Source organism: Lissotriton helveticus, chromosome 1_1 (genome assembly GCF_964261635.1).
Source record: "Lissotriton helveticus chromosome 1_1, aLisHel1.1, whole genome shotgun sequence".
Taxonomy (NCBI): domain Eukaryota; kingdom Metazoa; phylum Chordata; class Amphibia; order Caudata; family Salamandridae; genus Lissotriton; species Lissotriton helveticus.
In genome coordinates this window covers 1,998,816,839-1,998,844,690 of record NC_136057.1, presented here as the reverse complement: position 1 = coordinate 1,998,844,690, position 27,852 = coordinate 1,998,816,839, and the positions used below count along the sequence as shown (strand labels likewise).

The following is a 27,852-nucleotide window of genomic DNA, read 5'->3' as shown; positions in this document are numbered from 1 at the left end:
TATTGTTCCATCAATGTTGCCCTTGCAAATAAGAGGTCACTATATATATATTTTATTATTTTTTTAAAAGCAATCCTACAGCATGCTGACAAACAGCTGTGGTTTGGGTCTTCTTGTACCGTAGGTGCAGCAGCGTGAGGCTATCACGCAGGATGTCAGAGAGGAGTTGTGTCTAAATCAAACAGCAGGAGCCCTATCTTAGAGATAGGTCAAATTAGTCTGGCATTAACAGACGCAATCAGTGAAAAATGTTTTAATGAGAATTAATTTAGCATTTCAGTTTTTTTGAGTGAATTCTTGTTTTTTGCAGGACAGCTGGTTCGACTTCGAGAGCTCCTTGTCAGCTATAACCGAATTAAATGTGTCCCAGTGGAGCTAAGCGACTGTGAAAGCCTGGAGAAATTAGAACTGGCAGGGAACAGAGATATTTCTGACCTTCCACACCAGGTTTGGGAAGAAACACATATGATACTTTTATTGTGTCCAATACCATATTGGTTTTACTGATAAAAAGGATATGCCACATCCTCTCAAAACATAGTGCTCCACTGCAGTGCAATAAACAGTTACCTTGTTACCTTCTAGCTGGGGTTTACAAAGTTCAGTCTTATTAAAACTATTAATGTGAAACACAAAATTCTTGACAAATAATGTATGTGTTGTGTATGAATGCTTAATTGATTCATTTCTAAAAATATAAGTTCCAGGGCCCTCGTCATGAGGCCATTGGAGCTGGCATCACCCAATGCCAATTTTGTCAATTTAGGCGATTCCAGGCCCCCAAAGCTATAAGAATGGGTCGGGTGGCAGGTATTAGTAATTTAAAATTCTTCTTGAATTATTAAAAACTGTTGCTGTGCTAATCTCTAAATTAGACAAGCAGCGAGCGCCACCATGTGGCAGACTGTCATAGGTTCCGGTGTTGACAAGTGCTGGAACCCACCGACTCAAATTAAGCAATGTAAAATATATTAGGACTCTCTCATTGCCATAAAAACAACTTTGATTATTCTGGAACCAGAATTTATCTTTACAAATTCATAAGGAAACAAAAATTGTCCAAAGTACCCACATTAAGAGAATTATCTACTTCCACAATGGGAAGAATAGCGGACGAGACACTAGCAGAGCCAAGAAACCTATTAAGTGATCTATCAGTGGCGGACTTGGGTATTTTGGAGGATCTTCTGTCTTTGCAAGAAGAAGGTGGAATGGATATTGTATTAGAAGCCACACAAAGCTCTTCAAGTTCAAATTTGATCACAGCTTTTATCGAAGGAAGAGGCATTACTCCCTTTAAAGCCGAGATCTAGATATACTCCTTTAATGGCAAGAAACAATCTAGATGTGTTCTCAGAACATCTCATTAGAGAACTGCGACATATTAATGAAATGACCCAACGCAATTGGTACAATTTAACCATTGAGAAACTAATAAATATTGACAATGTGATTGTGAAACCTTCGGATAAAGGGGGTAATGTAGTACTGTGGGGCCAGAGATGTATGTGAATGAAGCTATGTCACAATTGACAGACAAATTAGATTTTTGGAAAGACACAGGGCTAATAAGTTGGGATGAATATCGTTTTTTAAAACAAGATTTTCCAGTCATACCTCCTTTCTATATTTAATTGCAGCCCAGAATAGCCTTTTTGAAAACATGTCTAGATATATTCACTATTTAAACCCGATAGTTAGCACTTTACCATCACATATTAGGTATAACTTAGACTTCTTGAAACTAATTTATGAAGTCAAATGAGATTCTAATATGCTTCTAATGACTCTAGACATGTCAACAATATATATAAGTATACACCATAGGGATGGTTTATGAGCTGAGCAACACTTTCTAAGCGTGAGACTGTCAGGGTATGCTATGCATAATACTATCCTCCTAGAAATGATTGAGTGGTGTATCACTAAAAACATTTTTATCTTTGCGAGCCAGCTTTACCAGCAACAAAGAGGGACAGCTATGTGTACCTGCTTCACCCCCAATTATGCTATTTAACTTATGAGCTGGTGGGAGGAGCAGGGGCTCAGGGGTCACGCTATGGAACATTGGTTACAACATACCATTTTGTGGGTGAGCTACATTAATGACCTCTTTGTGCATAGTAAGGGAGGCTAAACAATTTATGATGAAGCTTAATGAAAATGACCTCAACCTACCATTTACAGCTAAAATAAGCTCTGCATATGTAGGCTTCCTAGATGTAAATATTCATGTTGGATTGGATGGACTGGAAACCTCTATATTTTGGAAACCTACCACAGGTGATCCAGCGCGAGCCAATACCTAATCAGGGATCAATACTTGATAACATTCAAATGGCCCAAACACATTCACCCAAATCCCTGATGCGCTGCGGGTCAATTTATATTGACAAAATTAGTTCCCTTCACAGATTCATGTTCATCATTTATGAATACATAACTAAACCTGTACATCAACTTTCTTTCTTCTTGGTCAATGGACCAATTAGTTGAATAGTTGATGGTAATGATAGCACTATCTAACTAACTATCTAGTCAGCTAAATGATCACAGACTCTCGGTAAGATTAACAAGCTTTATCTCATAATCAATGTAAAATATTAAGCTCAATCTGCATTTACAGTCACAGTGCCAATAATGAAATTCACAAGAGAGAGAAAATAACAGCATATGCAAACAGATCAGTCTCATCATCAATTCAATATGCGCATGAAGGAGTGGATAGATTATGAGACATACATTTTAGAGACAAAAATACATTTGCAAAGTACGAGTCAGAATAATACCAACCCAAAGGATATGTGAAATACCACCCCCTTGGCCGAGGAGATGTGGGGATCCCCTGAAGTCAGTGAACAAAGATTCAGGACCCAGGAGCTGGACAGGGACAGGAACAGGAACAGGACCAGCTAGGCCTCTCTGCAGACCGACGAACAGTAACGCATTCACCCTTCTTCTCTTTCTCCCCGCAAGATAAAACCCCTAAAAGTACCCCAGTTATACCCTAAAACCTACATGTCCGCCCCACATCAGTTGAAACATTTCACACAAAATACGACAGCCTATTGGTGGATTTTAGGAGGTGTTCTGACACACCATTGTGACTTCATTCATGATGCAAACATGTTTCTTGTTTTTCATCCTTTCCCACCACTTGATAGTTGACTCGTTCACACAATTTAATTCATGATACAATTAAACATTTTTGCACATAATATTCTGCAATGTCCGTGGAAGGAGTCTTTAGTGAAACGGTCGGTCACATCCCTTGGCAAGCGAACAATGCATTCAGTGCAGTCTAGCCTTGAACCTCTTCTCTTTCTCTGCAGTGCTCAGCACTTCCATCTGTTTAGGTCATGTGTTCACTTTCGCTCATTTTCCAACCCCTCCTCTATCCATCAACAGAATTTGTATAGCGCGCTACTCACCCGTAGGGTCTCAAGGTGCTGAGGGGGAGGGGTTGCTACTGCTCGAACAGCCAGGTCTTGAGTTGTTTCCTGAAGGAGAGATGGTCCCGGGTCAGCCGTAGGTGAGTGGGGAGGGAGTTCCATGTCTTGGCCGCCAGGTAGGAGAAGGATCTTCCTCCGACGGTGGATTTGCAGATTCGTGGGACGGAGGCGAGGGCGAGGCTGGCGGATCGGTGCTGGCGGATCGGTGCTGGCGGGTGGGTGTGTAGAATGTGAGGCGGCTGTTGAGGTACCTCGGGCCCGTGTCGTGGAGAGGCTTGTGTGCGTGGGTGAGGAGTCTGAACGTGATCCTCTTGTTGACGGGGAGCCAGTGCAGGTCTTTCAGGTGGGCAGAGATGTGGCTGTGGCAAGGGATGTCCAGGATGAGTCATGCTGAGGCATTCTGAATGAGCTGGAGTTTGGCAGTGTTTCCAGCGTAGAGGGTGTTCCCGTAGTCCAGACGGCTGGTGACGAGGGCCTGGGTGACCGTCTTCCTGGTTTCAGTGGGGATCCATCGGAAGATCTTTCGGAGCATGCGCAGGGTGTTGAAGCAGGATGACGAGACGGCGTTGACTTGCTTGGTCATCGTGAGGGAGGAGTCCAGGATGAAGCCCAGGTTGCGTGCGTGGTCCGTTGGCTTGGGTGCGGTGCCCAGGGTAGGGGGCCACCAGGAGTCGTCCCAGGCGGAGGGAGATGGTCCTAGGATGAGGACTTCCGTCTTGTCTGAGTTCAGTTTCAGACGGCTGATCTTCATCCATTCTGCGACGTCTTTCATTCCTTCCTGGAGGTTGGCTTTGACGGTGGTGGGGTCGTTGGTGAGGGAGAGGATCAGCTAAGTGTCGTCGGCGTAGGAGATGATGTTGAGGTTGTGTTGGCGTGCGATGGCTGCGAGAAGGCTCATGTAGACGTTGAAGAGGGTGGGGCTGAGTGAGGATCCCTGCGGAACGCCGCAGATGACTTCCGTGGCCGCGGTTCGGAACGGGGGGAGGCGGACTCTCTGGGTTCTTCCGTCGAGGAACGAGATGATCCACTCCAGGGCCGCTCCTTGGATTCCTGTGTTGCTGAGGCGCTGTATCAGGGTGCGGTGGCATACGGTGTCGAAGGCTGCTGAGAGGTCCAAGAGGATGAGGGCAGCAGTTTCCCCGTTGTCGAGCAGGGACCTGATGTTGTCGGTGGCTGTGAAGAGGGCGGTCTCGGTGCTGTGGTTTGCTCGGAAACCGGACTGTGAGGGGTCGAGGGATCCGTTGGTCTCGAGGAAGGCGGAGAGTTGTCTGTTGATGGTCTTCTCGATGACTTTGGCTGGAAAGGGAAGGAGCGAGATGGGGCGGAAGTTCTTCCGGTCCGTGGGGTCCGCGGTGGGTTTCTTCAGGAGGGCGATCAGCTCGGCATGTTTCCAGCTCTCCGGGAAGGTGGCGGAAGCGAAGGAGCTGTTGATGATGTTCCGGAGTTGGGGTGCGATGATGGAGTCGGCTTTGTTGAAGATGTGGTGTGGGCAGGGGTCGGTAGGGGAGCCGGAGTGGATGGTGTTCATCAGGCGGGTGGTGTCTTCGGTGCTGACAGGGGTCCAGGTGCAAAGGGTGCTGGTGTGGGGTGCTGGTGTGGGGTGCTGGTTCGATGGTTGGGTGCGTGGTCAGCGCGCCGAAGCTGTTGTGTATGTCGGCAATCTTGCGGTGGAAGAACGAGGCGAGTGAGTCACAGAGGTCTTGCGAGGGTGTGATGTCGTTGTTGCCGGCGCTGGGGTTGGAGAGCTCTTTAACGATGCTGAAGAGTTCCTTGCTGTTGTGGGTGTTGTTGTCCAGTCGTTCTTTGAATGTTGTCTTCTTGGTGGTGCGGATCAGCTGGTGGTGTTTGCGGGTAGCGTTCTTGAGGGCGGTCATGTGTTCTGCTGTCTGGTCGTGGCGCCAGGCTTTCTCGAGGGTGCGGCAGGTTTTCTTGGAGTTTTTGAGGTCGTTGGTAAACCACGAGGCTTTCCTGCTGCCGGGTCTGCTGGGAGGATTCTTCAGTGGTGCGAGTTCGTCGGCGCAGTTGGTGAGCCACTGTGTGAGGTTGTGGGCTGCGGATAACTTAAGAATAATGGCGGCTCATTTTGACTCACTATGGCAAATGAAACATAAAAATTCATTAGTTACACATAATTGCACTTTTCACTGTTATACCACCCACCTTTACACTATTCCCTGTTATTGTTTTCCTAGCAGAAGCTTAAGCAGAAAGCAGCATTATTTATTATTTTTAAAGAAGGATGCAAGGTGTGGCCTAGTCATGCATTATTTCTCATTTCTTTCAAAGCACAAATGTGAATATGACTTAGTCCTTTCATGCATTAGCTTACATTAGTGGACCATGCGCAAAGCAATTTTCTCTCGTGTTCATGTGATGTGCATGTTAGTCTCTTACCATACACTGTTAGTATGTATTATGAGGGTGTCAATTCGAGCAGGTTTCTTTTTGCAAAATCCTGCTCCATCATTCCCCCCTCTGATGGCTTACTGGAGCCATCATAATTTATCTTATTTCAACACTTGTAAAGTGCACTGTCACCCAGCAGGCATCCTGGCTCTAACATATGTGTGCCCAGCTGGGCTCATGCTAGGGGCATCTCATCAGAATAGTAGAGTTATGCACTAGGGAAGAGACATGTCTTTAATCTCTTCCTGAACGGAAGAAGATCTTCCAACTGTCTCAACTCAAATGGAAGATTATTCCATAGTCGGGCAGCAGAGGTGCTGAAGGCTCTACCTCTTGATTTTGTTTGTTTAAATCTTGGCACCTTCACCATTCTAGCTGACGAGGAGCGAAGGCTCCTACATGGGACATACCTGGTGAATTTCTTCTCCATTAGTTTAGGTCCAGACCCATGCAGGGCCTTGAAAACTATGCAGAGAGACTCAAATTGGACGCTTTGCAGTATAGGGGGCCAGTGTGGCAACGACAAGGCCAAAGAGGCAGATGAAAGTCTTGGCCTCCTCAAGGCTAGCCTAGCTGCTATTGTTTGAATCCTCTGGAGCCTCAAACCCACCATACCAAGTGCCATCTTCATTTTACCTAGAATTCAGTATTCTGCTATCTTTTTATGGCACTTTCATCTAAAACTTTCATCTGGTCATAGTATCAATCAATCAATGTATTTATAGAGCGCACTACTCACCAGTGAGGGTCTCAAGGCGCTGGGGGGGGGGGAGGGTGCGGCTACTGATCGAACAGCCAGGTCTTGAGAAGTCTTCTGAAGGTCAGAAGGTCCTGGGTCTGTCGCAGGTGGGTGGGGAGGGTGTTCCATGTCTTGACGGCAAGGTAGGAGAATGATATGCCGCCAGTGGTCGCTCGGTGGATGCATGGGACGGTAGCGAGGGCGAGGTCAGCGGAGCGAAGCTGGCGGTTGGGGTGTAGAAGGTAAGTTGTTTGTTGAGGTATGCTGGTCCGGCATTGTGGAGTGCTTTGTGAGCATGGGTGAGGAGCTTGAAGGTGATCCTCTTGTTGACGGGGAGTCGGTGCAGATCTCTCAGGTGGGCTGTGATGTTACTGTGGCAGGGGATGTCAAAGATGAGGTCTGCGGAGGCGTTTTGTGTGCATTGAAGTCCTTTTTGGAGTTTGGCCGTGGTTCCCGCATAGAGGGCGTTACTGTAGTCCAGCCTGCTGCTGACAAGGACGTGGGTGACCATCCTTCTGGTTCTGGTGGGGATCCATCTGTAGATCTTGCGAAGCATGCGGAGGGTGTTGAAGCAGGAGAAGGAGACAGCGTTGACTTGCTGGGTCATAGATAGTGTTGAGTCCTGGATGAACCCCAGGTTGCGTGCGTGGTTGGTGGGTGTCGGTGCAGCTCCCAGAGTGGCCTGCCACCAGGAGTCGTCCCAGGCGGAGGGGGTGGAGCCGAGGATGAGGACCTCCGTCTTGTCAGAGTTCAATTTCAGACGACTGGTCTTCATCCATTCTGCGACGGCCTTCATTCCTTCGTGGAGGTTGGTTTTGGTTCTAATTCTATCTCTTCTCTTTTCCATTTTCTTGCTCTTCATTTATTCTTCGATTCTGTCGCTTCTTTTCTTCCACTTCTACATTTAATATACTTTTGTGTTATTATTATTACTAAGGCTACTTAGGCTACTGAAATGATTGGCATTATTATTTACCCTAATAGGCTGCTTCCAAAAGTAGACAACCATTTACCTACTGAAGAGAAACTCTTACCAAGTCTCTCCCAGACACCGTCAACCTCCAGTTGGGTCAAATCTTCATGTAAGTTCATAATATTCTTTTTACCTCAATACCTTTACTTTTCTCAGGGATATAGGTAGGGTTGGATTTTCAACATGCCACAGACTCCACCCTCTTATGCTAATAAGATATCAAGGGCAAGTCGATTCTGCAAAACCATTGATCTGATTGCAACCATTTCAGTGTCAATCATCAAGAACCCACCTTCAGTATCTGTTGATAAACGATCAGCCACTGTGAACAATTTTTGAATTTTGTGTGAATTCAGAACGACTCCAACTGAGGGTATCAGTGCACCAAAAATATCACCTACTATCTCTGAAAAACTTGCTCTCTTGTTATGTCTTAGTCCTTTTTTTATTTCACTTAGTCTGTTATTGTTTCTGTTTACACGGTAGACCTTTGGAAAGACTATTGCAAAATAACAACTACCATACCAATGTGCAGGCAACCTGTTATAGGCTTTCTTACCACACACATAATAGACTCCTGGGAAAACAGGATCAGTTCCACCCTTCAATCCCCAACCTCCAGTAATTTGGAAAGTATGCTCACATTCACTAGTACCAATGAAATAATTGTTATATGTAGTTTTCATTCTAAGCAAACAAATGTTTCCCCTTTGATGCCAGTCCAGGGACATTGCAGCGTATGTCTCGTCTTTCTCATAATTTCCTTGCCTGAAAGCCCACGGTGACTTCTGTTCAGCAGCTTTTCTATGGAAACGTTGCCATCTATTCTCTACCATCTCTATAAACACTTTTTCTTCTACTGGCAAACTACATGTTAGATTATTTCTACAACATATTCTATATCTAGTGTCTTAGTATTATGGAAGAATGCTCCCATATAACATGCATTTTTACTACTCACAACCTTATTTAGCTCCTTTATTACGGGTATTTCAGAAAACACCAAATCTATATTAGAATAATGATACTCGAGCCTTCCCGTCACGTAAAAGATGCTCATTAGGACACTGCAGGACACACCATATGTTAAAGGTAGGTGATGATATGTCACCCCCTGTGAGACAGACGGAGGTAATTGCATGCACACATAACAATCACTCACATTCATCGTGTTAATATACTCATACAACAATTTAGTAAAGACATTTAACGAGAAATCACTAATTGATTTATCATGATGGAGAATGCTTCTATCCATTGGTTCTATGTTATGGTTATTAGGTGTTTCCTTAGTAACATCACCCACTCTTTCACTTGTTACATCATTAGTATTATTTCCGTAATTAGTTAACGTTAGAATAGCTACAAGGACAATTAGTAATATCCACATAAATGTTAATAACATGACACTACATAAGCAAGCTTTAATACATCTACATTTTAGACTAGACTTTGGATGTTCGGTCACTTTTTCTTCAGCCATTTTGTAGTCTACAAAAATCTATCGAAATCTATGAACGCTAAACTTCTTAAAAATAAAAAATTCTGGAAAAATAGTGTAATCCTACACTTCAAGGCTTTCTTCTTTACTCCTTTCTTTCTTTTCTTTTCTTTAAGTCTTCTGAGTCATTAACATTTTCTTTTCATCTGACAAGGTTGCACCTTAATTTGTCACAGTTCTTTTAAGGAGGTCTCAGTTTGTTTTCATCAGCTTACTCATTGTCATCACTGTCTTTTTCTTCACTTGGATCTGAGCTTTCAATTTCTTCCAAGATGACATACGTCCATTCCGAAGCTGTGTATTTCTTACTTGGAATTCTTATTCTCCTTGTTTTTCATACTAATTCTTCTCCAGTCTCTTCTTGTTCTGTTTGACTTGAGACCTCATTATTTTGCTCTGGTCTTCTCTTTGATTTTCTCCTTACAAGAGTGTATTTCAGTCTTTTCACTCCACCTGGCCAATTGTCACCTTTTCTTGGTTTCTTAGTTTGAACTACCCTTTCACCTTCTGCATCTGGTTCACAGGTTCTTTTATTCGGCCTTTCTTCTATCTGTTCTTCTTCTTGATTTTCAATAACTTCTGTTTCTGCTGATTCAACAGTAATTTCACTTTCCCCTGATTCAACAGTGAACTCTCCGGTTCAACAGTAGTCTCACTTTCTTCTGGTTCAACAGCAGTCTCACGAGACCCAGTAGCTGCGGCCCACTCTACTTGACGTGTGCATGCTGTTCATCATCTGTTTATCCTTCAGAATCTGTCCCTCTAGATTCTTCAGCTTCACACACTTCAGCCTCTGGTCTTTGTCTTTTATTTACCTGTTGCTGCTGCTCTTGTCTTTCAAGTGGACTTGGGACTCGTCTGGTATGGCTTGCGTGAATCCAGTTTGGCAGGCCACCACACTTCACTGCTGTTGTCGTCACCAGTATGATCTGGTAAGGTCCGTTCCACCTAGGATCTAAACATGATTTTCTCACGTGTTTCTTGACGAGAACCCATTCACCAGGATTCAGATCATGAGCTTGGTTCCGCTGTGTTGTAATGACATTTTCTCCATCCCGGTAAGACACAGAACGCACCAGATCAGCCAATCATCTGCAATAATCAAGCGCTAGATCATCAGATATACTCATCAGTTTGTTTGCTGGTATAAATGCTTGTCTCATTCGTCCAATTAGAATTTTGTGAGGACTCAATCCCGTCTTTTTGTCAGGAGTACTTCTAGATTAATCAATACAAGAGGTAAAGCCTCAGGCCATGTCAGTGTTGTGGATGCACACACGTTCCCTAACCTAGTTTTATAGTGCCATTCCAGATGCTTTGGGCTGACAGGCACAATGCAGCTTCTGTTCAATTTGTAATGCTGCACAAATCATCCGAATTATCTCATTGTTAATGTGAGTTCCTCAATCTGTCTCTAAAGTGGCTGGAAATCCAAATCCAGGAATCAGTTCTCATAGAAGAAGCTTTGCGACATTTAAACTGTCATTCCTTCTTGTTGGGTTGGCTTCCACCCAGCGGGAAAACAAGCAGACAACAACCAACACATATTTCAGCCCGTTACATGAGGGAGCTATGTAAAATCCAATTGGAAATGGGTAAATGGTCCTGCTGCTTTTCCAAATGGTCCCCAAATAACAACTGTCTTTCTGCCTGGATTTTGCTGCTGACAGGTGACGCACCTCTGGCAAAGGTTCTCTGCAGTGACCCTGAACTTTGGGTTATACAATGACTGCTTGAAGAGCCTGATCATTGCATCTCTTCCAACATGTGCAATTCCATGGTATACCCTGGCCATATGGGAAAGTAAAGAATCTGGCATGACTGTTCTTTCGTCTATGTAGACCCATACTTCATCCTCTGCTCTCTTTCTACAGCCAGAATTTCTGCAAATGTCCTTTTCCTCATCACTTGCTTCTTCCTGCAGCTGCATAATCTCATCCCAAGTTTCAAATGAAGATGTAAACATAAGATGGCAATTGGTATTTCCCCTCTCAATCCCTCTGTTTAAGGCTATCAAATTTCGTTCACAGAAACGCGCTATTAGGTCGGCGTATCCGTTGCCCTTCGTCACATAATCATCTCCTGATTTATGTGTGGCGCATTTGACCACTGCAATTCTTTTGGGCAGTTGTAAAGCATCCAATAAATCCTTTACAGTTTTGCTGTTCCTTATAGGGGAACCTGAAGAAGTCAGAAATCCCATTTGCATCCATAGATGACCAAAGTCGTGTACAACCCCAAAACCATATTGACTATCAGTAAATATGGTTATTCTCAGGCTTTTGGCAATTTTGTATGCTCTAATCAGAGCTATCAATTCAGCAAATTGGGCGGAGTTTACCCCTTTTAGACAGGCTGCTTCTAGAACTCCCGCTGTGGTGCAAACAGCATAGGCAGTGCATAATTCATCTTTTTCATTTCTCAAACATGATCCATCAACAAACAACTCACAATCTGATTCTTCCAATAGAATGTCTTCTATGTCTGGCCTAGATTTGGCAAATGCAAAAACAATAATTGATGGACAGAATGCAGAACAATGTCATACATTCACCCCAGTACAGCAATCTGGGCCTAAATCCATCATTTTTTTGCTCACCATGCCATTCCAGTTTGGACCCAGCCATATGCAAATCAGTCTTGACCCTGCGCCCAATGGGAACAGTCCAGCCGGAACTGCCAGACCGGGTCCTCCCTGGACTGGAAACAAGCATCCTAGGACCGGTTTCGGGCTTTCAGCCCTCATCAGCCAGCATAGCTTGACTCCAGTGGCATGGAGAGCACGGGACCCACATCTGGGCATACCCGCCCCCCTCAGGGTGACAAATGCAAAAAGAACAAATGATGGACAGAATGCAGAACAATGTCATACATTCTCCCCAGTACAGAGATCTGGGCCTAAATCCATCGTTTTTTTGCTCACCATGCCATTCCAGTTTGGACCCAGCCATATGCAAATCAGTCTTGACCCTGTGCCCAATGGGAACAGTCCAGCCCGAACTGCCAGGCCAGGTCCTCCCAGGACTGGACACAAGCATCCTAGGAGCTAAATATAACACCTACAGCCCTCCGTAGCTTCGGACTTATTACAACATACGAAGAACTTAATAGGCATTTTTAAAGGAAAACTCATAACATATTTTATACAATTTTTGGTTTGCCAGCAGAGTGTTTTACATGCCAGGGGTATGGATGGCAGACAAAGGGCTTGGGATCTCCCCCTTAAGTGTAGTGAGACAGAGAAACCCACCTAATGGATGAATTGCAAAGCATGAAACCAAAACACCAGGGGTCAATCCCAGCTTCACCAAATTGTGTGACCATAGACAATTACCTTTTTGTCCTATGCCTCTTTGTTCATTATCACCACTTTGTGTGATCCTAGGCAGTCACCTGGTTTTACTTATTACACATCAAATGCAAAGATAAAGGGCAAAGAGACTCAGCGACATAAACCAATTGCTTAGGATGATAGAAAGCCAGGATTGATAGAGCACTTTGAAATACTTCATGACGTGTGGTGAGCTAACACCTCTCATGCAGCTTCTAAAAGACTAGAATGTTGCTCCATCTGTGGTCACAACCTGGGCGACATAAAGGTGCACATGATAAATCACGTGTCTCTCGTTCTTTTGAGGCCTCGTCGACCGGTCGGTGGGGTGAAGGCAAAAACGATTCATGTTTAGAAGCTATCACTTCATATGAATGCCACTCATTGCAGTGCATAGTCTAATGTACTTAACTGAAACACTTCTCTATGTTAAAGAAGCAAACTATTTCTTAAAACTGAAAACAGTGTCTCACTCGTAGGTAGTGTTGATAGGGAGTAAGGGTTATTGTACTCACATTGACCTTCTGCAGTATGGCATTCATACCTGCCCTCGTCTGCTTGCCGCCGGAGAAAGTGCGGCGAGAGGTGCTGGTTTAAAAAGGGGAGGGGTAATGGGAACTGATGATGTCCCTGCCTCGAGGCAGATGATGGAAGTGACGTAATTGGATGAGTGGCAAGGCTACAGTGGGCTTTCATTGCTAATGCTCTCGGGAGACGCTGTCTCTCTGATTATGGAAGAGATTTGGTCCCCCTCTCTGCCATTCTTTAGGTTTCGCCCTGGCCGTAGCAACTGCGTAGCAGTTGCTCCGCCCAGGGCGAAATCTAATGTTATCTCAATAGTGGGGACTTGAAACCACCCCTTCTTCCATTGGCTAGCTCCATAAATGGAGGCTAGCCATTGGAAGAGATTGGCTGTCAATCACGCTTTCCCCGTGAAAACGCGATTCGGGGGCGTTTCTCGGTCTTTTTTTAAGTCCCGCCCCTTTGTCCTGGGCCGCGCTGTGATTGGCTGCCGGCCCAGGGACACCCCCGTGACATCATTCCCCGGGCCGCGCTGTGATTGGCTGGCCGGCCCGGGACCTGACTTGTTATACTGCTTGAACTCGACCCCAAGATATCGGAGCGCTTTACATGAGCGCCAGTTGCATTATGGAAGGACACATTCATGTGTTTTTAGGCACGGGTAGAATAAGTGGTTTGCCCAGAATCACACTGATGTTGAGCCTCTAGCCAGACTCGAACCTGGATCCGCAGCTTTAAAGTCGGCCGATCTGGCCGTTAAGCCACACCCTCTTGAGGCATAGCCGGGCCACTCCTAGTAGTTGAGCACCGTATATTCAGCCCTTGTATTTTTGCACGCCAGTGACCTTTTTACTCTAGCTGCATGGGTTCGAATCCCACCTCAGCCACTTATTATCTTTTTTTGTTGTTGCAGTTTTTATACTGCTTGAACTCGACCCCAAGATATCGGAGCGCTTTACATGAGCGCCAGTTGCATTATGGAGGGACACATTCATGTGTTTTTTAGGCACGGGTAGAATAAGTGGTTTGCCCAGAATCACACTGATGTTGAGCCTCTAGCCAGACTCGAACCTGGATCCGCAGCTTCAAAGTCGGCTGATCTGGCCATTAAGCCACACCCTCTTGAGGCATAGCCGGGCCACTCCTAGTAGTTGAGCACCGTATATTCAGCCCTTGTATTTTTGCACGCCAGTGACCTTTTTACTCTAGCTGCATGGGTTCGAATCGCACCTCAGCCACTTATTATCTTTTTTTGTTGTTGCAGTTTTTATACTGCTTGAACTCGACCCCAAGATGTCGGAGCGCTTTACATGAGCGCCAGTTGCATTATGGAAAGACACATTCATGTGTTTTTTAGGCACGGGTAGATTAAGTGGTTTGCCCAGAATCACACTGATGTTGAGCCTCTAGCCAGACTCGAACCTGGATCCGCAGCTTCAAAGTCGGCCGATCTGGCCGTTAAGCCACACCCTCTTGAGGCATAGCCGGGCCACTCCTAGTAGTTGAGCACCGTATATTCAGCCCTTGTATTTTTGCACGCCAGTGACCTTTTTACTCTAGCTGCATGGGTTCGAATCCCACCTCAGCCACTTATCTTTTTTTGTTGTTGCAGTTTTTATACTGCTTGAACTCGACCCCAAGATATCGGAGCGCTTTACATGAGCGCCAGTTGCATTATGGAAAGACACATTCATGTGTTTTTTAGGCACGGGTAGATTAAGTGGTTTGCCCAGAATCACACTGATGTTGAGCCTCTAGCCAGACTCGAATCTGGATCCGCAGCTTCAAAGTCGGCCGATCTGGCCGTTAAGCCACACCCTCTTGAGGCATAGCCGGGCCACTCCTAGTAGTTGAGCACCGTATATTCAGCCCTTGTAATTTTGCACGCCAGTGACCTGTATGAGCCTTTTACTCTAGCTGCATGGGTTCGAATCCCACCTCAGCCACTTATTATCTTTTTTTGTTGTTGCAGTTTTTATACTGCTTGAACTCGACCCCAAGATATCGGAGCGCTTTACATGAGCGCCAGATGCATTATGGAGGGACACATTCATGTGTTTTTTAGGCACGGGTAGAATAAGTGGTTTGCCCAGAATCACACTGATGTTGAGCCTCTAACCAGACTCGAACCTGGATCCGCAGCTTCAAAGTCCACTACATTCATTCATACCCCCACAACAGACATACATCCATCCCACTCCATCCATCCATCCCACCACTCCATCCATACATCCCCCCACTGCATCCAACCATCACACTCCATCCATCACAATCCATCCCACTAAATCCCTATTTACATCCACCACTCCATCCATCCATAGCCTCCCTCCATTCCATCCATACAAAACATCCACTCCATTCTGCCAGCCATCCCCTAATCCATCCATATATCCATCACCACACTACATTCATTCATAACACCACAACATACATCCATCCATCCCACTACATCCAACAATACATCCCAAAGCATACATCCTTTAGCCACTCCATCCATACATTACATTCCAAATATGTAACACAGACATCCATACTATCCATCCATCCCATAAACTCCATCTATCCATCCATCCATACACTACTACATACATACAGCCAAACCACAATTACAAGTGCAGGGGATGAACAGTGCTAGTGTGAGTTCAGAGTGATGAGTGTGTCTTTGATAGTGCAGCCCATTAAGGTCATACTTATTTGTACTGGCCATGCTTGTTTCTTAACTTCCTGACATTTTGACGCAGCGTGAACACATTACTTTTTGTGGTCCAGCCCACGTAGTTTAACTTGTCTGATTGCAAAAGGCCTACTGTGTGCCTACAACCTGTCCATTGCTTACCATTGGTTGTGTTTATTGTCAATCTCATTTATTTGCTTCTTATTCGATGACTTTTTTTGTCTCGGATTGTACTCCGAGAGAGTGCATAGGTTTATCAGCTCTTTTCTTCTGTCCCCAGTGTGATCCCCACAAAATTTCCACCCCCCTATGTTCAATGTTTCTCTCTCAGAGCTGTTGGCAATGTAAATAACAATGCCATTTATTTATAAGTAAAAAAAAAAAAGAAATGTCATGAGCAATGCCAATAGCTCTAACTTTTCCAAAGGCGAAACCATTGCATTGTAAATGCTTGTTTTCATTTTGCTTCCTTCACCTAGGGAATCTTTTGAGATGCCTCCTCCCCCGTTGATTCAGAAAAGGGGGTGGTGATGAACAGAGTGCCTGAATTAAGCAGACCACTCTTACCCAGTCCAAAGATCAGGGCTTGATCCATCAACGTTTTTTAGCTCACTGCACCATCCCAGCTCAGAACTTGGCTATATGCAAATTAGTCTGTTCCTGTCCCAGTGCATGATGGGAACAGGGCAAACCAAACTACCAAGCCAATTCTTGTACTGGGAAGGAAACAAGCTTCCGGGGACCGGTTTCTGCCATTTCAGGCGTCGTCGGCCCGGCTTGCTTGAATCCTGATGGTGCGATGAGCAAGGGACTCACATCTGAGTATACCCTTCCACGCTTATGGTGGACAAAATGATTCAGAAAAGGGGGTGGTGATGAACAGAGTGCCTGAATTAAGCAGACCACTCTTACCCAGTCCAAAGATCAGGGCTTGATCCATCATCGTTTTTTAGCTCACTGCACCATCCCAGCTCAGAACTTGGCTATATGCAAATTAGTCTGTTCCTGTCCCAGTGCATGATGGGAACAGGGCAAACCAAACTACCAAGCCAATTCTTGTACTGGGAAGGAAACAAGCTTCCGGGGACCGGTTTCTGCCATTTCAGGCGTCGTCGGCCCGGCTTGCTTGAATCCTGATGGTGCAATGAGCAAGGGACTCACATCTGAGTATACCCTTCCACGCTTATGGTGGACAAAATGATTCAGAAAAGGGGGTGGTGATGAACAGAGTGCCTGAATTAAGCAGACCACTCTTACCCAGTCCAAAGATCAGGGCTTGATCCATCACCGTGTTTTAGCTCACTGCACCATCCCAGCTCAGAACTTGGCTATATGCAAATTAGTCTGTTCCTGTCCCAGTGCATGATGGGAACAGGGCAAACCAAACTACCAAGCCAATTCTTGTACTGGGAAGGAAACAAGCTTCCGGGGACCGGTTTCTGCCATTTCAGGCGTCGTCGGCCCGGCTTGCTTGAATCCTGATGGTGCAATGAGCAAGGGACTCACATCTGAGTATAACCTTCCACGCTTATGGTGGACAAAATGATTCAGAAAAGGGGGTGGTGATGAACAGAGTGCCTGAATTAAGCAGACCACTCTTACCCAGTCCAAAGATCAGGGCTTGATCCATCACCGTTTTTTAGCTCACTGCACCATCCCAGCTCAGAACTTGGCTATATGCAAATTAGTCTGTTCCTGTCCCAGTGCATGATGGGAACAGGGCAAACCAAACTACCAAGCCAATTCTTGTACTGGGAAGGAAACAAGCTTCCGGGGACCGGTTGCTGCCTCCCCCGTTGAGGCATCCCCGTGTACAGTTTGGGTGGGGTAAGTGCTGAGCTTTTATCACTGCCATCCTGTATGAACCACAGCACCGTAACCTCCGGGTTGCTTTGGTGATTTCTTAGCAACACATTGCCATAACACGTGACTGTAATACTTGAAAGCATTATCATGCCGTCATATTCAACTGCTGTATTTCAAACTGTGTATAGTTTTTCATACTACGTAGGTTCCTAATCATATGTGACTCATGTTAAATGTTCTCACTCACCACCACTTCCTCACCACGTCTTTTTATTCACTTCTATAGGTTGAATCAATACATAGGAGTGGTTCTAAACGACTGTTCCCAGACAACAACAACCACTCACCTCTCTCAGGTTGATATAACCAAGTGTATTATTTCCACTCACCCTCTGAAAATTTAACTGACCCTTCTCACTGGAGTAAGGGTATCAGAGTTCTTTTTCTTGCTTTTAATCATACCGAACAGATCCAAGAATAAATATTACTAGGGGTACCGGTATGTTATTTTGTATTCACTTACACACTCCCCACACACCCGCACTCACTACTACGGCGTTCCTCTTAAAAGATCTCTGCTCAAGAGCCCTCTTGCGGGGTCCGTGGGGGACTGCAGTGCCAACCCCATGAGGAGCTAAATGCCCTACGATTAAGCATGACACCTTAACGGGTGTGTGAGGGCAACTCTTCAAATTCGACGACATTTCCCCTACATACATTCCTTTTCATCCAACCTAATATTCATCTGTTTAGATGGATCACTAGCAACCTTTTTAGGTCTTGGCTAGCGAAGGCTGCGCTTGCGCAGTCTCGCTCGCGAGATCTTATGTCTCCTAGTAGTGGGGCTTGAACCCACCCCTCTTCGCCATTGGCTGGCCTCCTAAACGGCGGCCAGCCATTGGAGAAAAGGTCTCTCTGACGTTGTGTTTTCACTGTAAGCCCCGTCCTTTTCGGATTGAGGGGCGTGTGTTTTTCATTTCTTTCTTCCTCTAGAAAAACACGCCCCCCCAGTCCGAAAAGGACGGGGCTTACAGTGAAAACACAACGCCATGGCGAGTGCTTGTTAAATTAGTGACACTGGGAAACCCGGGGAGTAGAAAGGCGGTGGTTTTAAATTCTGGTGTTAGTTTATTCTGTGCGTTAAGGTAAGAACTGGGCCTTTAGCGGGTGTATGTGGGGAGGCTGTTGTGAAGCTAACAGACGCATTAACTTATCCGTTGGTTTCCTTTTCCCTAGCGCGCCGGTTTTGCCGTTAAAGTGCACAGCGCAACTGGTAGTGATGTTGCTTGAGATAGGACATTTGCGGCTATCTTCTCTGCCTTATTACCGCAGCCACCAGTGCCTTATTCTCCTTATTCTGGTGGGGCCTGCCACGGAAGCACAAGATCAGAACATGTGGTGCTGCTAACCAAACGCCTCCTGGTTTTTGGAGCGCGTCTTTATTTAGTAAGCTTACTAGTCATACTAGAGAAGGAGTCTTCTTAGTGCCATGCCTCGTTGTCTTACGAAAGTGGCAAGCACGACTAGAGTTTTTCTGCATGACAACTACGGTGCTCCAGAAGCAGTGCTATAAGTGGAAACAATTAATCCGAGCCCCCATAAATTGGTGGCAAGCGGTGAAAGCCGAAAGGGGGTTGTCACGAGGGATATCTGAAAAGCAAAGTTTCACTGTTGGTTTACACTTTAAAAAAAAATGTTTTTTCTCTCGACTGCAAATAAATTGGCAACACAAAGGAACTCTGTTATGGTTTACTTAATTGGTCACAGACCTGCTGCATTTTAAAATAGCTTACCTGGGTAAGGGCCCTGCTGTTGAGAGCTTTGTGTGCCCAGAAAGCTTTCACGAAATAGAAGTAACCTTAATGGTACTTTGGTGATTAATACACTTTCCGGATACCTCTGTGTTTTGTTAAGCCACAGTTTTAACTCATAAACTAGGGTAGAGGTATTAATGTGCCTTTCTGTAAAGACCAGGGTCTACCAGATAGCTCACTTTGCTACTGCTTTTTCCGTGATCTCTTTTTTTTGTTGCTGTTGTTACTTTTAGTACACAAGTTATCCTTTTTAGGACTCGGCTAGCGTAGGCTGCAATTGCGTAGTCTCGCTCGCGAGATCTTATGTCTCTAGTAGTGGGGCTTGAACCCGCCCCTCTTCTCCATTGGCCTAAACGGCGGCCATCCATTGGAGAAGAGGTCTCTCTGACGTTGTGTTTTCACTATAAGCCCCGTCCTTTTTGGATTGAGGGGCGTGTTTTTTTCGTTTCTTTCTCTCCTCTAGAAAAACAAGCCCCCCAGTCTGAAAAGGACGGGGCTTACAGCGAAAACACAACGTCATGGCGAGTGCTTGTTTTGGTTTCCATATGAGCGGGTTGTCGAAATGGAGAAAGAACTAAAATATGTTGGAGCACGCGACGTGCAGCGTTGCATGTCAATGGCTTGCCTTGTACTCTGTCCGGTAAACTAATGCTTGGCATTGTCTTACAGGCACATGCATCAAAGGATTTTGCGATCGCAAACGGTGCGAATCGCAAAAATCGTCCGTTTGCGATCGCAAAATCCTCTTTTGGAATGCATGATGGTTCAAGGCCCTCGCAACTTAAGAATTCGCAAATATTTGCGAATTCTCAAATTGCGATTGCATTTAAGGAATCGAATTTTGCGATTCCTTAAATGGAATGCATGAAACATTTAAAAATTGCGAATTCGCAATTAAGGGGAGCAAATTACCATGAGGTTGAACCTCATGGTAATTTGCGAAAACTTTGAAAAATGCACTTTTGTGCATTTTTCAAAGTTTCAAAGGGCATGTGTGTGCACAACATATGTGGAAAGAAGGTGTGCACTCTGTCATCATTGTATTTTGTGATCCACAACATATGTGCACAGATTGATTTCAGGGGTGTAACAGGGTGTCCTTTGGACACCCCTGCACCCTTGAAATCGCATTTTCAATTTGCGATTCGCTAATTGCAAATCGCAAATTGAGAATTTCTTCCCATTCATTCCTATGGGCCTCTAGGCCCATAGGAATTAATGGGGAGGTATTCCTTAATTGCGACTCGCAAATTGCGAGTCGCAATTAAGGAATAATAAGAAATTGCAAAATGTAATGCAATTTCTTGATGCATTGCATTTTGCAATTCCCTAATTGCGATTCCTTAATTTTCGCAATTAAGGAATCGCAAAATGTAATAATGATGCATGTGCCTGTTAGTCCCCATAGCAGGCTTGCTGAGTGGTCTCTTTGTGCAAGGGCAGCACCACACTGCGTTGTAAAACCTGCGACAATTGGGGCTTACATCACTGCAAACAGCTGAAAACCAGGAACATGGGCCCTTTTCATCAAAGTCATCCGCTGCGAGTGAGCCCAGTTCTATATATAGAACCATGTTCCCCATCTGAGCATAATGAGGCTGTAATGTGGCACAGACTGATTGCGTTATTTACTGGTTGCGCGATACTGCAGCTCGAGGATGCAAGGTCATGACATTGGAGACTTGTATGTCACGGCACCAATAATGTGCAGGTTTTACAGTTATTTTCTAAAATGCAATAACAGTAATTGTACTCTTGTTCGTGTCGAGTATCTGTTTGCCGTTGTCCCTCATTCCCCAGTCCCTCGTTAACTTAATGTTTTTAGATCTGGATTAAGACCATTTACCCATGAGGATTACTTCTTTTCGAGGCAGGACGTTTTTTTTTCTCGAGGCAGCAAACGTCAGCAGCCATTGTGCATAAGGCCACGCCCACTGGATTTAAGACCTCAGCCATCCCTTGTTATTGTGAGGGGATAGTCTCAATGGTGGCTCATCCTGATTTTTTATCCTCCTTCTTTCCGCTATCTGACAGGGCAAGTGCTCATCCATTGCGGAGATGATAGAGGGACACTTCCAAATAATATTAGATTAGATTAGGAGCAAGACCACTGACTCATTGTCAGTGAAACTGCTCTCCCACCCTCGCAGCTCCACCATTAAGTGAGGTGCCCCTGCCCCTGCACTCTTGAGTGTTGGTGATCGAGGCCCTCCTCCACCCGCAGGTTTCCCTGCGCCTCATCCCTGGTGGTCCAGTGGACCTCTGTCTCCTTTCTCTCACTCTACTCCTTCACTCGTTTTTCTACCCTTTCTATCTTTCACTTTTCTGCACCTTTCTGCATCTCTGCTCTTTTGTGCCTTATTTCTGCTTATTTTCCCTTTTTTCTTTATCCCTTCTTTCCTCCCTTTACCTTTCCCCGCCGCTGCTGCCCCCGCGGCCCCCCCCCCCCCCCCAGCGCGACCGGCCCAATTCAGCTCCCCTCCCCGCCTCCCAGCTGTCCAGCCCTCCCCGTCCGCGCCGCTGGTGCACCGTAGGCGCGTCAAAGTCTGCGCCCGTCTGCGACCCGTCCGCGACCAGCACCAGGAACCCTGGACCTCTGCCCTGCCAACGCTACGACCCAGCAGCACTCCACGCACTCAACCCAGGCTGCAACAACAACTGCAAGCTAGCATCACCAGCCGACACCCATGGACCCTTCAGCTGTCACCGCTGCCGGCACACCTGCAGCACCGCCAAGAACACGGATCCAGCACAACCCGCCCACAAGAACACAACCGAACCGAAGACCCTGCAATGCATCCTCCTCAACGTCCGATCCCTCCACAAACATGCCACAGAAATCTGGGACCTCCTCGACAGCACCACCCCGGACGTAGCATTCTTCACCGAAACCTGGACCAACACCACCTCAGGACCGGACATCGCCATCGCCATCGCCCTCCGAGGAACCCTCATCTACCGACCCCCTAGATCCCGCAGACCCTTCGCCAACTCCATCACGGACATTATCTCCCCGCAGGCCATCGCATCCACCAACTACACCCTGCTGGGAGACCTCAACTTCCACCTCGACAATCAACTGGACCCCAACACCACATGCCTCCTGGACAACCTCCACAACATTGGACTCCGCCAGATCGTGACCGAGCCCACGCACTCAGCAGGACACACCCTCGACCCCCTCTTCACTACAGGAAACTCCATCACCTTCAGCCACAACACCGAACTCCCATGGACCATCGTTGCGTCCACTTCACCTTCAGAACACCCTCCATCCACAGACACCAGCACCTGCTTCCACAAAGAAACTGGACCAAAATCACCGACGACAAGCTTACCTCCTCACTCAACAACTCCACCCCAACCATTGCGGAAAACGACGACCCCAACACCGCAGCCCGAACCCTGCATAGATGGATCTCGGACAGCACCAACACCATAGCCCCCCTCAAGAAAAACAACAATATCCGTGCCAAGAAAGCCAGATGGTTTACCACCGAACTTCGAGAATCCAGGCGCACATGCCGCCGCCTCGAAAAGCCCTGGAGAAACACCAAATCCACAGAAGCCCACAACAACTTCAGAGCCACCACCAACGCCCACCATCAACTCATCAGAGAAACGAGGAAAAAAGCGATTGAAGACAGAATCTACACCCATGCACATAACAGCAAGGAACTCTTCAGCATCATCAAGGAGTTTGCCCAACCCACCAGCGAGTCTACCGACATCCCTCCCTCACAAGACCTCTGCGACAAACTCAGCACCTTTTTCCACCACAAAATCAAGAGCATCTACGACAACTTCGACGAAGACAACCAACACACTGAACCCTCACCAACCACCTCAGACACCCGGAAACCAGCGATTGATGACTTGGCAGCCCTCACCACCGAAGACACACTGAAGACAATGAAGTCAATCCACTCAGGGGCCCCCACGGACCCCTGCCGCCACCACATCTTCAACAGAGCCGCCAACACCATCGCACCCATGCTCTGCCACACCATCAACCGCTCCCTGGTGACCGCCTCGTTCCCCGACGACTGGAAACACGCCGAGGTGAACCCCCTCCTAAAGAAACCCTCAGCGGACCCCACCGACCTCAAAAACTACAGACCCATCTCCCTGCTCCCGTTCCCAGCGAAAGTCATCGAGAAAGCCAACCATCAACAGCCAACTCGCCACATTCATTGAAGAACACAACATCCTCGACTCCTCCCAATCCGGCTTCAGAAAAAACCACAGTACGGAAACCACCCTCCTCGCGGCAACAGACGACATCCGCACCCTACTGGACAAAGGAGAAACAGTAGCCCTCATCCTCCTCGACCTATCAGCGGCGTTCGACACAGTCTCCCACCGCACCCTAATACGCAGACTCTACGACGCAGGAATCCAGGACAAGGCCCTCGACTGGATCTGCTCCTTCCTCTCCGGCAGGACGCAGCGGGTCAGACTCCCCCCTTTCCTCTCGGACCCCACACCTACCACCTGCGGAGTCCCCCAGGGCTCCTCCCTCAGCCCGACGCTCTTCAACGTCTACATGGCTCCACTTGCCCCCATCGTCAGAACCTACGGACTCAACATCGTGTCATACGCAGACGACACCCAGCTCATCCTCTCCCTATCCAACGAGCCCAACACCGCCAGACGCAACTTTCGAGAAGGCATGGAAGCCGTCGCCAAATGGATGAAAAACAGCTGCCTACAACTAAACACCAACAAAACAGAAGTACTCATCATTGGCGCAAACCGCGACGCCTGGAGCGACACCTGGTGGCCCACCGCCCTCGGAAACCCGCCAACCCCCACAGACCACGCACGCAACCTGGGAATCATCCTGGACTCCGAGCTCAAAATGGACCGCCAGATCAACTCTGTCTCATCTTCCTGCTTCCACACCCTCCGCCTCCTTCGTAAGACCTTCAAATGGATCCCCCTCGAACACCGAAAGACAGGCACTCACGCCCTGGTCACCAGCAGACTCGACTACGGCAACGCACTCTACGCCGGAATAAACAAAAACCTCATCCGCAAGCTACAGAACATCCAGAACGCCGCCGCAAGACTGGTCCTCAACCTGCCAAAACACTGCCACATCTCCCAGCACCTGCGCACACCCCACTGGCTCCCCGTCGAGGTGAGAATCACCTTTAAGATGCTCACCCACGCACACAAGGCCCTCCACGGCACTGGACCAGCATACCTGAACAGCCGACTCAAATTCCACGCATCCAAAGGACCCTACGATCAGCCCAGCTCTCCTACGCCGTGGTCCCCCGCACCAGAAAGACCAGATCGGGAGGCCGCTCCTTCTCCTTCCTCGCGGCCAAAGCATGGAACGCCCTTCCGCTCCACCTCAGACAGACAACATCGCTCCCCATCTTCGCAAGAAACCTCAAAACCTGGCTCTTCGACAGACCCCCTCCTTGATGGAATGGAACCTGCACTCCCCCCACCCCTAGCGCCTTGAGACCCTTACGGGTGAGTAGTTGCGCTTTAACAAACCCCTGATTGATTGATTGATTGTGGTCACAGTAGTGCACTATTCACATCCACCCCTAGGCCATAATTCCTATCTGTGATTCAGAATGTCATGAACAAGTCACAGTTTTTTTGCTGGTGTATATGTGTACTGCCTGCCTGCCTACGTTTTACTGGGTGGAAAATATGTAGGGGGATGCAATGCCCGCAGAAGCACCACATTTTGCATTTAATACTTTATTGTTCAGAGGAAAACTTTGAATATGTATATATCATGCCGGGTAAAATATCACACTCCTCGATATCTGTATTTTATTGGGGAGGGAAATACCTGAAGCCTCTCCGGCCCACTCGTAATCCAGTTCTTTGTGGTAAAGTGAATCTTGCCCTATGTGTGCTCCATCTACCACGTGACTCCATATGACACCTTTCAATTCCTAGCCCGGTTTGATGGATGGAAAAACGAGGAGATAATCTATATTTTACTAAAAACAAAACGTAAGTTCGAAGAGATGGGTTTGTGTTCTACAATTAAAGGTTATGAATATTTGTTTTAGGTCTGGCGTTAGCCAAGACTTTTAGATTTGAATACACTTATATGGACCATGTACTTAGCTATAGGTGCTGTCGGTCAGCTCTCTTCACCCATTGGTCTGTCAGTGTGTTATTGACATTTTTGTTCCACCCACATGCATGCAGCCTGGGAACCTGATCAGCCCACTTCAGTCGTCAGCTTAGCTCTCTGAGTGACGACGTTCTTTTCTTGTACAATGTGCACCTACACACAGTAAGTATTTAATTTAAGCAAATTTACAACAACAAAAAATCACAAACATTGGCAAAGCCAAAAGTTAGCAGCCAACAATACCAGATTTATTGACTCTACTAAAGTTTGTGTTTTTTGGCAACAAGTGTAGTGTACTAAGAGTGTTTGAAACATGTTCCAACCCAGACAGAAGTCTTGCTGTTAAATGTTGCAGTAATTGTAGGTGGGCCACGTTTTTAGGTTTCGCCTGGCGTCCGCTGCGCAGCAGCGTTCGCACAGGCGAAATCTTTTGAGAAGCAGTATGGGGCTTTGTCCCGCCTCTCTGTTCCATTGGCTAGCTCCATAAATGGAGGCTAGCCATTGGAACAGAGATGCGTCAGTCATTGCCCAAGCAGATTCGTGGGCGTTCCGGCAATTTTTACTCATCCCGCCCCTTTTAGAACGTCATTGCGGCGGTTTTAATCATTTCTCCTAAGATGGCGGCCGGGCGGTAGCTTACTTGAGAAGCTCCGCAGTGCCGTCTTGAACCAGCGTGTGCCAGTTCCCGCCTCCCTCCCGCTGTCCGTGTGCCTGTTCCCGCCCGCTGTTCGTGTGCCCGTTCCCGCCCCCCCTCCCGATGTCCGTGTACCCGTTTTGTGCCTTTAGTGAGGGCATTTTACTCGTTAAGTGCCAAGTTTTGAATCCCTGGCGAGTGCCCACCCCACCAGGGACCTTGCGGCAATTTCTTTTTTATTGTTTATTGCCCAAGCTAGTGCTTTATATTTAAATTAGAGAGGGTGCCTACCCCTCGTTTAACCAAGATTATACCCGGCGCCCGAACCGGAAGTCAGGCAGGCCGAGGGCGGGACTGCGGGACCACAGGAAGAGGCCGGGAGCCCACCCCACCTCCTCTGGAAGCTGCCGTGTCCGGAGAGACATGGCAGCATGACTCAGCGCACACTGCCTCCGAAAGACAAGCCATCTCCTCAGCGTAGATCCTTCTTCTGAGCGTAGTTCAGAGCACACCGCCTCCGGAAGACAAGCCTCTTGCCAAGCACCACAGTGAACAAACAGGAGTGTGGAGATCTCCCCTCACCGGTGCTGCTCGTAGCGCAAAGCCTCCAAGGGACAGGAGGATAAGCTGGAAAGATCTGGGGATTAATTTGTCTGCACGTAAAAGGAAGAAAAGCCTCACTAGGAAAGTGCAGGCACAATGTGTGCTTGATGTCGTGAAATCACTAAGGTTTCCAGTGTGGAGCCACCACAGACTGCCAAGAGCTCTGGACACCCTCAGGAAGAGGCTTCCGTCGGTACTTTACCATTGGTGAGAATTCGCAGAATGTCAGTGCTTTGCATGTTTACATTGTCTATGGGGTCCTACTTCCCACCTCTTCCACCTTTACGATATCTCAACATGGGCTTTCCTTCCAGTCATCGTCTTCTTTGGTAACTTGTTACCTCTCACGCTAGCCTAAGGGCAGCAGCTTCTCGCCATCACACCAGTTCTCATGCAGGTCAGCACAGCCAGTGTCAGTGTGATTGTTGGGAAATCTGACACACCCCGCAATCTTACTGACCAAGCCACGCCCCTGCCTTTCCCATCCAATTGCTTTCCCCATCCAGTCCTGGTATTTGCCCCCTCCACACATTGTTGCACCATCACTCCCCCCTGCATTGTTGCTTGCTTGCCCAGTCCGTCCCGTACTCCTCCCACATTGTTGCTTTCTTTGCCTGTCCACCCGCCTCCTGCATTGTTGTTGCTTGCCGATCTGAATTCCTACTGGTGGTTTATCTTTCTGTTTAGGGACAGTGTGGATTCTTCCGGTATCTTTAGGCTTATTCTTTGTTTATTGACGTAATTTCAACTTTTTATTAAAATTTCTGTCTCATGATATTGCGGCACTGCGACCTGTCCAAGTTGTCTTCAATGCTAAAAGTTTAGACTCCTGCCCCCATTCCTACCATGCCCCTCCTGCGTTTTTAGGTTTCGCCTGGCGTCCGCTGCGCAGCAGCGTTCGCACAGGCAAAATCTTTTGAGAAGCAGTATGGGGCTTTGTCCCGCCTCTCTGTTCCATTGGCTAGCTCCATAAATGGAGGCTAGCCATTGGAACAGAGATGCGTCAGTCATTGCCCGAGCAGATTCGTGGGCGTTCCGGCGATTTTTACTCATCCCGCCCCTTTTAGAACATCATTGCGGCGGTGGGCGGTGGTTTATTATTATTTTTTTTAGGTTTGTTTTAATCATTTCTCCTAAGATGGCGGCCGGGCGGTAGCTTACTTGAGAAGCTCCGCAGTGCCGTCTTGAACCAGCGTGTGCCAGTTCCCGCCCCCTCCCGCTGTCCGTGTGCCCGTTCCCACCCGCTGTTCGTGTGCCCGTTCCCGCCCCCCTCCCACTGTCCGTG

At 47.1% G+C, this 27,852-nt stretch overlaps 1 protein-coding gene across 3 annotated transcripts in view; it reads left to right on the top strand.

The window, feature by feature from the left end:
• The window catches only part of LRRC39 (leucine rich repeat containing 39), a 200,631-nt gene that overhangs the window by 82,649 nt on the left and 90,130 nt on the right, over positions 1-27,852 (top strand). For all 3 annotated transcript variants that reach the window (XM_078644464.1, XM_078644470.1, XM_078644477.1), the window contains exon 5: positions 311-447. In XM_078644464.1, the coding sequence (XP_078500590.1) occupies positions 311-447 (137 nt within the window). The remainder of the gene's footprint in view (positions 1-310; positions 448-27,852) is intronic.